The 12,723-nt window shown below is 47.5% G+C and overlaps 1 protein-coding gene across 1 annotated transcript in view; it reads right to left on the bottom strand.

The window, feature by feature from the left end:
* Nucleotides 1–5,581: 5,581 nt before the first annotated feature.
* Nucleotides 5,582–12,723, bottom strand: part of LOC144146002 (uncharacterized) — a 34,197-nt gene continuing 27,055 nt past the window's right edge. The window contains exon 5 of the mRNA XM_077677902.1: nucleotides 5,582–6,694. Within this exon, the coding sequence (XP_077534028.1) occupies nucleotides 5,659–6,694 (1,036 nt within the window). The 3' untranslated portion in view covers nucleotides 5,582–5,658. The remainder of the gene's footprint in view (nucleotides 6,695–12,723) is intronic.

Below are 12,723 nucleotides of genomic sequence, written 5' to 3' on the forward strand. Positions count from 1 at the left end.
GCTGCGCCTTCACACACCATGCACAAATAACACGCACGCAAAAGAACAACGCGCACGCAACACAAGAACTTCGATGGTAACGATTCGGAGGCTCTCTGAACGTTATCCAAAAAGCGCTCGCGATGGTCACCTCCGAGAGAAACAGCAATCTACGAAAGGTGCTGGACAACTCTCGAAAGAGCAATAGCAAAATGCAAAAGAAGGAGGAGGGCGCCAGTGCCTTCGTTCTTTCTCTTCCCTTTTCCGAGGCGACATCCAGGGATGACAGACCCAGAGGGGGGAGAAAATATTTTTGGCAAGCCTGGGAACATAGCTAGCCGAAAAAAAGAGCTGTTCCTCATTTCGGAGAACGTGTGCAGTCAGAGCGAAGTCGGGACATCCCTTACTCGCATTGTGACATTTTCCTGGCGTTTCGGGCTTCTGTCCCTGTCGGGTTCCGGCGAAGGCGCGATGTCGCCCCCTAAGCGACTGCCAAAGACCACATTCCAGCTCACGTGGCGTTCGATATAGCCAATGTCGGGAAAAATACCGTTCGATATAAACGTACTAATTTCTATACTTCTATGCAGAATTTTCGAGGGGATAATTTATGTGTTCGATATAGACAATAATTCGATATACCCGTGTTCGACTGTAGTTCGAATTCAGTATAATGTAAAATACAGCAATTATTCAGGTTTTCATGGTGTTGGACTCAATTATTGGACACAGACTTCCCTGAAAACCTCTGGCTCCATCTCTTGTGGAAGACCTGCCATCTCAAGGCGAGGCCTAGCGCCATCGAGCCGCAATGACGCCTGGACTGTGTGCGGGACTGAGCAACCCTAGGATAAAACCTCTTCCCGACTCATCTCTTCGTCCTTTCAACGCTACAGGTTTACCCTGCCCTTGACAACTACGTGCATGTTTCTCACTTCGTGCGAGGCGTCTCTCCAAGTAGGAGATCTGAAATAAAAAGCTCCCACTCTCCCTTCCACTGGTACCCCACAACGGGTGGTATTATCACCCCTTCTCTTTAAATCTGGCCATTCCTAATATGCCCAAACAGCTTGAAGTAATACTCCACCTTCACTACAGCTGGTAAGCAGACTATATAACGCTATGGGTAACAGGTAGAAGTGACGCACACACTGAGGTCACCTTGTAGCAAGGGGCTCAAGCGGTTGCTGAAAAAGCTTTTCTGGTGGGCCTTGCATGCTGACCCACCAAATAAGAATTGCTTCTTTTACCACAATTTGGATCATGAATCCCCCCAAACATCGCAGTGTTTTTAGATGGTCAACTAAACCCAGAGGAGCCTGCCCTCAAAGTGCTAGGGCTGGTAATACAACACAACCAAGAGAACACGCAATACCTCTCAAAATTAGGATCACATGTAAATGAAATAACTGGACTCTATTGAATTTCAGGTATTATTCATGGACTCAAAGAACAGAAAAGGCTACGACTCTAGTTTAAGCACATCAAATCAACCAGCTCCACCGACTACTCACTACAGTCTACGCCCGTTACAACGGACCCTCTGAATCCGGAAAAAAACGTCTGCTGTAGCCGAAGTATGCAGTATCCGACCGGGACCGAGGGGGGGGGGGGGGGATGAGCCCTGAAGTGGGCACTTTGACGATATTGCATATGCATAGTACATACACTTTGTTCTTTCTACACGCCTGCAGCATCTCTGCACAGTGTTCGCGCAAGGGCAAAGAATCGCGTAAACACCATTTCCAAAGCTTAGCACTGGCACTTGCAAAAGGCCTAGCGCATGCGGTCAAGCGCGTAAAGACGCATGATAAGCTGAGCAAATAAAGCAAGAATATAACTCGAGGATGTTTTACCCAATCTAGGCCTTGAACTAGCCCCGGAGAAAACCGAGCTTCTGGTTGTGACAAACTCCAAAGCAAACGCGCACACGGAGGATGCCATTCTGCATATCGGCGGAAGGGTCATAGAAGCAGCGAGAGGATCAGTTCGACTCCTTGGCCTTCCCCTCTGTAGCAGTGGCAGTCCCAAGGCTTGGTTGTCACAATTAAGACAAAAATGGAAACAGATGCTCGCACTAATTGTTCGTTTATCCAATAAGTACGGTGGAGCAAATCAACGTGCATGCCTCTCCATGGCTCGAGCTGTCGCGGTTGGCACAATGACATATGGCGCTCCCATTTATGAACTTAACAAGACAAGCCTTAAAACTCTCCATGCTCTACATAGAGCTACTCTGAGAGCAATTACCGGCCTTCCAAAACACACCCAAATCGACGCCCTCGAGCGTGCTGTCCCCATCCCTCCAATAGACACTATTATGCACGGTACGCGATGTCAGGCTGAGGCTAAACGCAGCCTCACAAGACAGGGCATTGAACTTATGGCATGGGACGCCCAGAAGCCTCCCCCGGAAGTGCCTCTGCCGACTGTGTTGGCACCTTGGACGTTCACAGACAATGTCCTAGGACACAGTTCCAGAGCGATACCACAAACCAAGTGCCATGCAAGAAAACGGCGAATTCGGCACCTACAGGACACCAAACTCAAAGGGGAAGTTGACATTTTCACAGATGCAAGCCTTACATCGAGTACTGTTGGCACCGCATGGATATGCCCGGAACAAACATCTTTAAATGGCAGCTCTACACTCCACTATAATAACGCCACAAGTCTGGAAGGTGAATTGCACGCTATAAATAATGCACTTAGTCATCTATGCTACGATCTCGACACCCGGCCCCCTGGACACGTGCGTATCCTCACAGATTCGTTTGAGGCTGTACAAGAACTCCGGAAGCCTTTCTCATCTAACCCAATAGTGAACTCTATTTTGCTGCAAATGGAACTCCTTAAAGGACAGGGTGTACAAGGCCGAATTGACTGGACGCCGGGCCATGAGGACACGAACACAGGAAATCGGGCTGCCCACGAGGCAGCGCAGGAGAGCATCGCTCGTTCCTCTCCACCGAACTCCTCGTTGTCCTCTTCCACGCCCCCGGCTCTTCTCCTGCTCCGACTTAAGAAGGCACGACAACAGGAACAACGGATGGCCTCCCCCAAAGGTTACTTGTTCAATGTCGGCACGCAACCAAGAGCGGCTGAAGTGTTCATAAATAAGTTTTGTGCTGACGCTGCGTATACTCCACATATAATTCAGAAATGGACCCGTAGACCTGAAGGACGGGAACATTGCCCTTATTGCAATATGGGCGTCAAATCTGATTTACACCATCTAATTTGGTCATGCGTATACTTCCAAAAGCATCGAACTCAGCTTCTATCCCGTCACACTCCGTTTACCTTCCCTGATATATCAGACAATATAGACCGCGGTGAGCTTCTTTCGGAGCTTGCTAGCTTCGCAATTAAGAGTGGTCTGGCGCGAGTCGTCTAGCAGGGCTACGCCTAACCTGTCACACTGACTCAAAAACTGTGAAGTGTGAATAAGTTTGAAATGTGAATTAAGTGTGAAATGTGAGCTGAGTGTGAACTAAGTGTGAACTGTGAAGTGCGAACTAAGATCATATTCTATATACCCCCCTTCCCATCCCAACCCCGACCACCCCCTCATTGGCTATGGCCTTCCTTTCAAATAAAAGCTTCAACTAACTAACTAACTAACTAGGTGCAATTATTGACCAGCTATAAAACATCAGTCGTGGCGATCTGAATTAGCTAGGCTCTTTTAAATCCCTCCACGACAAGGCAGGTTTTCTCGAAACCGTTCGTCAACCAAACCGTATCGCTGCCCGACGTTCCCCCGAGGCAGCTTCCACATTTTTAACGATATTAGTCTGGTCATTGAAACAGCTGTAATAAAATAATCTGATGACGGACAGCTGTGAAATCGGAAGTTAGACCAGTTGGACTGCGCACGGTTACCGGCAGTATGCACACAATGGATAGGAAACAACCCCCCCACTTGAGGCATACCTTACCTTTTTCACCGAACGGAACGGGAACGATGCATGCGTGGGAATAATAAAGACCGAACTTCACTGAACCCGAGTGTTTTTTATTACATAAAAAAACTGACAAGGGCAGACTCGGCTCTGGGTGCACAACTTTGAGTATTCGATAGCCCTGTTTTGAATCTCACCGGAGTCGCGTTTATCAGCAGCGGCCTTGTTCTTGACGGTAGAGCGGACCGTCTGCTTAGGCAGGCCTGTACTTCTGGCGATGTCGGCCTGTTTTTCCCCATGTTCGACAGCGTTAATTACGCTTAATTTATCCGACAGTGAAATCAGCTACCCTGCCACTTATGCCGCTAGTTGCACAAAAAAAAGCCACTGGCACTGGCTTGGCTTGGCTGCGCCAACGACCCGGCTGCCAGCAATGTTGCCAGACATAACAGTTTTCTTGCCAAATTAAACAAAAAAAAGTATCTCGGGTGCCGGCCCCCCAGAAATCTACTATAATCATTCAGTCGAAACAATTTTCGCCTAAAATTTAGTCTGTTGTAGCCGATAGTCTGCTCTAGCCGGGTGCGTTATGAGTGGAGTGGATTCCATTTAAAATGCATGGGGACCAGACAAACCAACAGAAATGGTCTGTTGTAACCGAAAGTCCGTTGTTGCCGGATCCACTGTAACGAGCGTAGACTGTACGCCCACTGGTGGGCACATTCTAAACCATTTGGGCATCTGTGTCCTAGGGATCTTCGACCGAAAGTTCCACATACCAAGGGCCACTACGCCTGTCTGCGCGTTCCTGCATTCCGACAAAATATGCACCCTCAGCACCACAGACCTCGCAGGGAGGAGCAAATGCTGCCTTCAATTCTGCCTTCAGTCACTGCTCAGTACATTAAATGCAAAAAAATTCTCATTACTTCAGCTGGGATGCAAGGAATTACTTTGCATTTGTGAATGAAGTCCAGCAACTGCTGTGTGAGTTGACAAAGAAAATAGGTGGCCACATAAGTTATCGCACTGTTCACGGGTGCAGTAGGTCACTTGTTCTTGCAAGTAGCCAAATTATTCACATTGAAGGCTAAAATCACTAAAAGGACACACACACCTGTGACGTCTTAAATACGTTTGAGGAACAAAAAATAGGATGAATTATTCCCGCACTTAATGAGTACGAACAAGGTAATTTATGGAAAAGATTTTATTTCAAATATTTCACTTTCCAAGAGTGAGCAATTTTCCCCCCTAACACTTTAATGCGTTCCTTTCAAACCGGCGCTGCAGGAACCTTTATACAAGTGTCAACCTTTCGATTTTCAACCAGTGTCAACCTCCGACAGGTTCATAAAGTTTTTCTTTCATATGGAACCCCAGCTTTATTGTTGGTCACAGCATATTCTGTGCCAGTGCTACAATCACCGATCGTGAATTACCAGAGCTGTTTTCTGCTCAATGCTCTGGACAGGTGCGAAAGTAGAAATGTTGGCCAAAAAGAAGAGGTAATGACAGAAGGGCCCCGATTGTTCTGGGGAGCTGCTACTCCTACATTTTCTTCTGCAGCACCTCGTATTTGACAAGGGGACACACATGACAAACAGTTCTAACACAGAGTTTTTCATCAATGTGCACTCTTCTGCGATTAAACAAGTAGCTTTTTAATGACAGATGCTAAAACTAGGGCTTGTTTCCAGATTGCTGTCTCTTATGAACACACAGGTGGTTTCTTTTATTAAAGCATTTTTGACAGGTGCTACACACAGCCCTTTCAAGAGTGCAGTTTTTTGTGACAAACTAGGGCCTTGCTAGTAGTATAGCTCTTCTGACAGGTGCCACACACAAAGGGCCTCTCACCAGAGTGTAATCTTTCATGAATACGCAGTGCACATTTTTGATTGAAGCCCTTGCAACAGACGCTACACTTGAATGGCTTCTCACCAGAGTGTAATCTTTCATGAGTACGCAGCGCACATTTTTCAGTGAAGCCCTTGCAACAGACGCTACACTTGTATGGCCTCTCACCAGAGTGGAGTCTTTCATGATTAACCAGTCTAAATTTTTCAGCAAATCTCTTATGACAGATGCTGCACACGTGAGGCCTCTCGCCAGAGTGCGATCGTTCATGTTTAACCAGTCCATACTTTGTAGTAAAGCTTTTCTGACAGGTTGTACATATATGGGGCTTGTTGCCAGAGTGCAATCTTTCATGATTAGCCAGGTCACATCTCGCGGTAAAGCTCTTCTCACAAGTGCTACAAACATACGGCCTTTCCCCAGAGTGCAATCTTTCATGCCTAGCCAGGCCCCTGCTACGCGTAAAGCGCTTCTGACAAGTGCTACAAGCATAAGGCCTCTCGCCAGAGTGCCCCCTTTCATGAGCAACCAGGTTACCTTTTAGAGCAAAGCTCTTATGACAGGTGCCGCACACGTGAGGCCTCTCTCCAGAGTGCAGTCTTTTATGAACAACCAGGTTGCTTTTAGTAGAAAAGGTCTTATGACAGATGCCACACACGTAAGGCATCTCTCCAGAGTGGATTCGTTCATGTATATGCAGGCTGGATCTGGCAGTGAAGCTCTTCTCACAGATGTTGCAGATGTAGGGCTTCTCGCCAGTGTGCACCCTCAAGTGGCGGTCCAGGCCGAATCTATCGCAGAAGACTTTCTTGCACACTGAGCAAATGTGGCGTTTTTTTCCGGCGCCCACATTCATGTGAACAGTCTGGTTGCTGAGTTGCCGGCAAGACAGGCACAACAAATGAGGCTTGTCTTCAAACTCAGTTTCTTCTCTGCCATTGGGAAAACCCCTGGGTAAACAAAATGATACATAAAATTTAAAAAATTTCCATAAAGAATTGCAAAGAATTCCAAGTACACCTGCACACAAGTGGGATAGTTGGCCTCCACTAGCCTCCCACCAGCATTATGCCACAACCACTTCTGTTTCTTGTGCAGGTAGTAGTTCTGTACACAGTGTGACTGCAAAGGCCAGCACATTACATTTAACACTCTGCTTCGCTCTGCAATTGGTTCCTACAGTTAAGGCTGCAAGTTGGGCTAGTTGGTTTTGACTGGACACCATATTGGCAGAGAAAAATACACGGACCAAGAAACAGGCAAATGGGACGATCGCTAGTAGTCCTGTCAAGCGATCGTCCTGTCTTCCTCTGTCTTGGCCCATGTCTTTTTCACTGCTGATAGGGTATGGCTTTTATCGAGCCACTATAATATGTGAACGATTGGGAACTAAGGCGTTGGCTAAGGCGTTGCACTGCACTCAATGGCTAAGGCGTTGCACTGCTGAGCACGAGGTCGCGGGTTCGATTCCCGGCTGCGGCGGCCGCTTTTCTGATGGAGGCGAAAAGCAAAAACGCCCGTGTGTACGAGACTTCGGTGCACGTTAAAGATCCCCAGGTGGTCAAAATTAATCCGTAGCCCTCCACTACGGCGCGCCTCATCGCCTGCGTTGCGTCGGCGCATTAAATTACAAGTGAATGAATGGAACTCGCTGCACTCACTTGAAACAGCGCTGCACGTTTGGGATGCATGGTAGGATGGAACACTGGCTAAACCCTGCATTTAAGTGTTAACAGAGTGTGGAGCAGTTGAAGGTCAGGATAATGTGTTTGGTGGGGATTCCTTTGTTCTCTTCTGATGGTGATGCACTTCACTGCCGCAACACCCTCATACTTCAGGCACATAGGTTGGCACCCAATTCACTTGCCAGATCTGGCTCAGAGATCCCACCTTGACAACTGCTAAAGCTGCAGTGGGCTGCGACTTTGATGTCCACATGTAACATTCTAGTTTAAGCAAGGAGTTTCAATGCCTATTATTGGTTATTTACTTTGACAAGGAATTTGCTCGTTCTCATTTTCTTAGCTTTATGCCTTCCACGAATTTTATTAGGAAGACATGTGAGGTGACGGCTTTTTTGGAGGATTCAATTACCAGAAAATGGGGATAATTGCCAGGCTTTGCGAAAGCGATGGTCCGGAGAGGTGGAAATGACCGTTTGGTGCGGCCCCTTATTAGGGACTCAACAGGTTTTTTGGAGAAGCTTAGGTTTACCATACAGAAAAATAAAAGAGCAGGGTGTGGGTGGTGCTCAGTCCATAAAGCCCCTGAAAGTCAACAATGCCCTGCTGGAGCTCCCTTCCCTGCCTGGTAGACAGCATGGGAGCCCATTGGCCAAAGCCTGCCCATGGCTTGAACGACTACTGTTTAATGCTTCTGTTTTTTCGTCTTGAGTTTTAATAAATCGTCAGCCGCCATCCACGGCTGTGCGGACGCAACAATTTGGCGACAAGGAAGACTGCGGACTCACCGGCACTTCACCGGCAGTTCACCGTCGTCAAGAAACGGAACGGCATAACAACGTGCGACTTCGGTCGGCTACCCGAATTCAGCGGCAGCTCCGGCTCCTGGAGATCCTGGTATGGAATGCTACAATCCTTCGAAGCCAACAACATCAAGGACGCTTCCAAGGCCGCTTCAGTAGCTACGTCGAGAAGAACCAACGTTGTTGGCGTGACGCCAACACAGTCCGGACACTTGCAAGTTCCAGACAGCGTCCCGCAACTACTGCAAGAAACACGGCCACATCGAAAAAGTGTGTATCAAAAAGCAGAAAGCGGCAAGAATGAAGGCGAACAACAGTATCAAATATCCACGTGAAGGAGTTTCGACAACAGCCTCAGCCCAAAACACGACTTCTCAAGAGCCGCCAATCAAGGCGCTTTACGAGCTCAACACCTCAATGGGCACATCGAGCACCCAGAAGGTCATGATGCAGCTATGAGTACACGGGAAATCGTTGAATTTCGAAGTTGACTCAGGTGCAGCCTGCACTCTTATCAGTGAGTAAACGTTCAGAGCCACGTGGACGAATGACCCTCCCCGGCTTCAGACGAACAACCTTCTCCTACGCACATGGTCAGGCGAGTCTTTTCCAGTGCTCGGCTGTGCAACGGTAGAAGTAACGCACAAGGACAAGAATTCGACATCACCGCTTGTGATAATCAAGGGATCAGGATGCAACCTCCTCAGACGAAACTGGTTTCCTCATTTGGGCATAGAACTAACCGGTATCAATGATGTACAGATGACAAACTTGTTTCCAAGCGCCTGGACAAGTACCAATCTGTGTTCGATGGGGAATTCTCAGGACACGTCAGTCCTGCTGTGCAACTCGAACTCGTGGAAGGAGCAAAGCCAAAGTTTCTAAAGGCACGGCCAGTTTTGTTCACGCTGCAGTCGCCTGTAGAGGCTGAACTGGATCGACTGCAAACTCGGGCATAATCGAGCCTACGCAGCATTCAGGGGTGAGACAGCTGAATCAGATTTGGGAGCAGTTTTTGGAGCAGCGAAATCTCAATTTTGGAGCAGAAGAACCTTCATTTGGAGCAGAAGAAAGACATTTATTATGTCACCTTAGCTGACTAAAAAATCAATTTTTTGGAAACTCGGTGAGAAAAAGTGCACTTTTTCATCGGTTTTGAACGTACGTAACAGTGAGACAGCCTTTCAGTAAAGCTTTTTCTACCAGAGTATCACAAGATACCAACTGCACTACCTATTTACAAACCATTTTTAAATTCTTCGGCTCTATGCATAGATACCGTGTAGTTCCATTGAAAATATCGAATTGAAAAACTAAGCAATGGTAAGGCATTTTTACTATGATGTCAATTCGGAAATTATTATTTTTGTAATCTCAGGCTTGCTTTTGCGCACAAATGTAGAGCCACGGCAAAATTTGCTCAAAGCGAGGTGACAGTAGTCGCGGCCTACCAGCCCTCCCATTTCAATCCCCGAGGTGCACGTTCACTACGAAAGTAATTCCAGTACGTTGGTGTGTTTAGCCAGCTCCCTCTTGGCATTAAATTTCCCTTCTGACAGACTAACCATTATTACTCGCGTGCAACAATCATTTTATTTCCTTAGTACCTATATTGACTTCGCTGACTCTTCTCCTGCCTTCAAGAGGCCTTATATTTTCCTACTGGCATACCAGTCAGCGAAGCCTAGCATGTGCGCTTGTGCAGCGCTTGTGTGAAGCGACCTTGACTTGGAGCTAGATACAGTGTACAAACTAACGAAGTAAAGAAAGGCACATTCTTCCATTCACAAACGTGTCCTGGCTTCGTTTCAACTGAGCGAACGAATTGCGACGACCCGTCGGCGGCCGGCGGACAAAACGCTGGGCCCACTGACTCTGTCTGAAGGCCGGGGAGCCGTGCAGTAGCGCAGCCAATTGCCAACTCATCTCCTCCCGACGTCACACGAAAACGCCACAGAAAATGGGGGAGGGTGCAGAGAGGAGGACAGCATTTTCGAATTGATTTTTCTACTAAATAAATTCGCGTAAACGCGCTCAGAGTGGTCGAAACAGGGCATAGGGAATCCGGACTACAATTTGCACTCGTAATCCTCAATATTTACGAATCACTTCAGTGTCCTTTTAATACGGAAGAGCCCATCAAAAGCTGCAATTCCCACGTGGGACCGTCCTCAGACACCATGGCAAACACTGCATGTTGACTTCGCGGGACCACTACTCGGGCGCACCTACTTGGTTGTTGTGGACGCGTACAGCAAGTGGGTAGAAGTCGGTCACGTCCCCCAGACAACATCCGCAGTTGTCATTGCATACTCCGGAGTCTCTTCGCTATGTTCAGCATTCCACGAAAAGTCGTCTCAGACAACAGAAAAGCCTTCATTTCAAGCGAGATAAAGCAGTTCTACGCATCGAATGGCATACAAGCTAAGACGTCACCAGCGTATCGCCCTGCAACAAACGGGCAAGCAGAACGATACGTGGCCAAACTGATGAGAGCACTCATAATGGATAAACACTGCTCCATACAGTGCCGGCTTGCAAGGTTCCTGTATTGGCAGCACATGACGGTGCACACAGCTACAGGAATGACACCTGCGAGAGGGATGTTTGGCCGCGAACTTTCATGCCCCCTCGATCTGCTCAAGACACAGAAAGAAATGCCTGCCTCTGATCACTAGCAGACGCTTAAACAATCACGTCGTTTCGCAGAAGGGGAAAGGGTGCTCATCCGACAGTTCTCGAAAAAGCCAGATTGGATTGAAGGCAAACTTCTGCGCCGCGTTGGACCACGATCCTGGCTGGTAAAAAGCGCCCTTGGAAAGGTCACTGTCATTTCAACCACATCAGGAAAGCGAGCCAGAGGAGGACGCCAATGGACTGGAGCACAGCAGATGATTTCGCTGACACAACGCAAGAGACGCCATCGGGTTTGCTGTTCCACTGCTACCAGACTCACAGGATACACCAGACGTTTCCTCCCAACCATCGACCTCAACATCTCAAGCAAGGACTACCCGGCAACTGCGACCACCCCAGGCTAGGCGGCCTCCAGAGCGGTATGGAGACTTCGTTTTCATTTGTTTCATCCAAGGGAGGAAGAATTGATATGTCGCCAGAAGATGACAACGATGATATGCGTGCCAAGAAGGACTGGTTGTACGGCACAAGCGCACCTCACGCGTTGAACGCTGGCGACTGCTCTATCCGACGCCCGAGCTACTGCCCAAGTTCCTACCTCTTGGGTTTTAATAAATCGTCGGCAGCCATCCACGGCGGTGCGGACGCAACAGACAGGCCATGTCTCTGGTGTCTCCTACATTTTTATATTCGTGTCCATTCTTTGTGTGTGTGCACGAGGTAACTGATGTGAGAAATGTATGCCAATGCCCTCTTTCCTCCTAAAGGTGCATACACTTTCCAAGATGGTTTACCCTTTTTTAAACCAGTAACATTCTTTGACATGGGGTATCAACAAAAGATACCCCAGCCCTTGTTCTGGGGCTCTTGTGCCTGCCCACAGTCTGTGTCTATCCAAAACTTCCTTAGGTTGTGCGTGACCAAAGGCTAGGCAACGGACGTTTCGGCAGCATCAAGGATGTGTGCAGTGATGAGTTGGGTCGGCTCTTAAATGTGCGGGTGTCTTTGGATGTGTGGTGAAGTTTAGTTGCTTCTGTGAATGTCTTACACTCCAGTCGTCTAGCATCGTGGAACCTTTTATGGGAAATAAATCTGACTGGGCTTTTGTTTACTAGAATTCTTGTGGTTGGGAAATGGAGACTCCCATACGGGTTCATGCTAACATTCATTACAGAGATAGAAAGAGAACTGCAGAGCCTATTCTTGTGCTGACGTGTAAGTGTTGTGTTTTACAGTATGGTATGAGGGTTGTGTGTTGATCAGACTTGCTCCAGATGATGTTAGAAGCTTTTCAATAAGACAATCTTGAGCATGTGTACAAGGAAGAGCGCTAATAATCACTGAATATTGGGACTGCTTACTAGAATGAAAGGTTCACGTAGTTGATTTACCAGTTTTGAAAACTGAGCTTGATGACAATGTAACGGAATGTGAAGAGAGCATATTTTTACAAGCCTATTAAAGCAATTGTGCGAATAGTAACAGCTTTGACAATGGTCAATAAGTGAATGGTGCGGCCGGCTAGCAACTTTAGGGCTACATTGGCCACACCACCAGAAGAACGGGTGCAATTGGATTGGTCTTTTCTAAATACCACCGAAGTATTGCGTACATCTGTTAGATCTCTTTTTTGATGGCGCATGGTAGTTGTCTGATTGAAATTCAGCAACTTATATAGGTATACCATCTATTTTTAAGACGGGCCCCTCCAGTTTCATTGTGTAATCTTTCCTCTTCGCTCAATATGCAGGTAACAGCAACTGGAATGTGTGCATTTATGTAGTGTTTTAAGCAAAAATTTTTTTGGTCTCTGTGGTGGTGGTGTAGCCACAGCTGACACACTGCAGAAAAACCAAC

This window comes from Haemaphysalis longicornis, unplaced genomic scaffold (genome assembly GCF_048455015.1).
Source record: "Haemaphysalis longicornis isolate Haplotype H1 unplaced genomic scaffold, Haemaphysalis longicornis Haplotype H1 scaffold_7, whole genome shotgun sequence".
Classification (NCBI taxonomy): domain Eukaryota; kingdom Metazoa; phylum Arthropoda; class Arachnida; order Ixodida; family Ixodidae; genus Haemaphysalis; species Haemaphysalis longicornis.